The sequence below is a fragment of the Rhinolophus ferrumequinum genome, chromosome 18 (genome assembly GCF_004115265.2).
Source record: "Rhinolophus ferrumequinum isolate MPI-CBG mRhiFer1 chromosome 18, mRhiFer1_v1.p, whole genome shotgun sequence".
NCBI lineage: Eukaryota > Metazoa > Chordata > Mammalia > Chiroptera > Rhinolophidae > Rhinolophus > Rhinolophus ferrumequinum.
Genome location: NC_046301.1, coordinates 40387124 through 40388938, shown reverse-complemented (window position 1 = coordinate 40388938; position 1815 = coordinate 40387124). Strand labels below are relative to the sequence as shown.

The 1815-nt window shown below is 41.4% G+C and overlaps 1 protein-coding gene across 1 annotated transcript; it reads left to right on the top strand.

Annotated features, from left to right (window-relative positions):
- Positions 1–368: 368 nt before the first annotated feature.
- LOC117037798 (olfactory receptor 7D4-like) lies at positions 369–1325 on the top strand. The gene has a single exon (XM_033134270.1). The coding sequence runs from the start codon at positions 387–389 to the stop codon at positions 1323–1325; it is 939 nt and encodes a 312-aa protein (XP_032990161.1). The 5' UTR covers positions 369–386.
- Positions 1326–1815: the final 490 nt, after the last annotated feature.

Genomic DNA, 1815 nt, shown 5'->3' with positions numbered 1-1815 from the left:
AAAACCCATGTTTTAATCACTATTATGGAAGGAAAGAAGTATGAAGATTATCAAAGAAAAGACCTTAAATGTCTTTAGTTGTTTTGGAAGGCTCATATCAAAGAAGAAATTGGTTTTTGTCCATAGATTCGAATAAGAGAATTAGAACCAGTGAGTAGGAGATAAAAAGAGAGATTTCTTATAAATTAAAGAAAGTCTGAATAATTACATACATTTAAAAAAAATGGGCTACCACATAAATGAGAGAATCACTGTCATTGGAATGACTACTAGAGCATGAAGGATGTCCATGCAAAGGGGGAATCAGAAGGTAATGACTAGTTGAGGTGTCATTTGGCTGTCCCTTAAACATTGCTTTTGCCTTCTTCAGAAGACACACCAGCTACATGGAAGCAGGAAACCACACAGAAGTATCAGAATTCCTCCTCCTGGGGCTCTCAGATGATCCAGAATTGCAGCCTCTCTTCTGTGGAGTGTTCCTCTCCATGTACCTGGTCACTGTACTCGGGAACCTGCTCATCATCCTGGCCGTCAGCTCAGACTCCCACCTGCACACGCCCATGTACTTCTTCCTCTCCAACCTGTCCTTTGTGGACATCTGTTTCACCTCCACCACCATCCCTAAGATGCTGGTGAACATCCAGACACAGAGCAAAAACATCTCCTACATTGGATGCCTCATTCAGGTGTATTTTTTTGTAATTTTTGCTGGAATGGATGGTTTTCTTCTGACTGTGATGGCCTATGACCGGTATGTGGCCATCTGCCACCCCCTGCACTACACGGTCATCATGAACCCACGCCTGTGTGGCCTTCTGGTTCTATTGTCTTGGTTCATCATTTTCTGGGTCTCTCTGCTTCATATTCTACTGATAATGCGACTGACCTTCTCTACAGGCACTAAAATTCCACATTTCTTCTGTGGACTGGCTCAAATTCTCAAGGTGGCCTGCTCCGACACCCTCATCAATACCATCGTTTTGTATGTGACCACTGTCCTCCTGGGTGTGTTTCCATTCGTAGGAATCCTATTTTCTTACTCTCAGATTGTCTCCTCACTAGTGAGGATGGCTTCCACTAAGGGCAAATATAAAGCATTTTCCACCTGTGGGTCTCACCTTTGTGTGGTCTCCTTGTACTATGGGACAGGCCTGGGGGTCTATATCAGTTCTGCTCTGACCCATTCTTCCCAGAGAAGCTTGATTGCCTCAGTAATGTACGTCGGGGTCACCCCCATGCTAAACCCCTTCATTTACAGCTTGAGGAACAAAGATGTAAAGGGGGCCCTCAGAAGGCTCCACAGCCAAGCAGCCTGTTATCCATGATGGGTCATTTGCCTGAGAACTAAATGGAGATTGTGGTCCCCAAAGGCAATAGTTGCAAATTTAAATATGCTGGTTCTTTTTCTCTCCTAAAAGACATGCTTGATTACTTCTATTTCCAAAGCATGTATAATTTCACTTTTATTTGTTTTTGTATTAGTTTCTTCTCAATAGCTCCTACAGAAATTCCTATTTGCCCTTTCTTCCTTATATGCTGTCCACAATGTTCCATCTTTGGTCAGCATTCTTGAAGCCATTCTTAATATTTCTTATTTTAAACTTAAAGCACTTATCATATCTAGTGCCGACTTGGTTTCCTCCCCAATATTGTCCTCATATGTTGCTGTTCTTCACTTTAATTTGGTTGTATGCTTGTTTTCCCCCGAAGAAATAGAATGAAAATCATACAGTATCATATCAAAGTGCTTACAATATCAGGATTCTACTTGTTTCTTCACATGAATGACTTAATTTTGTTTTAAAAACATTTCTT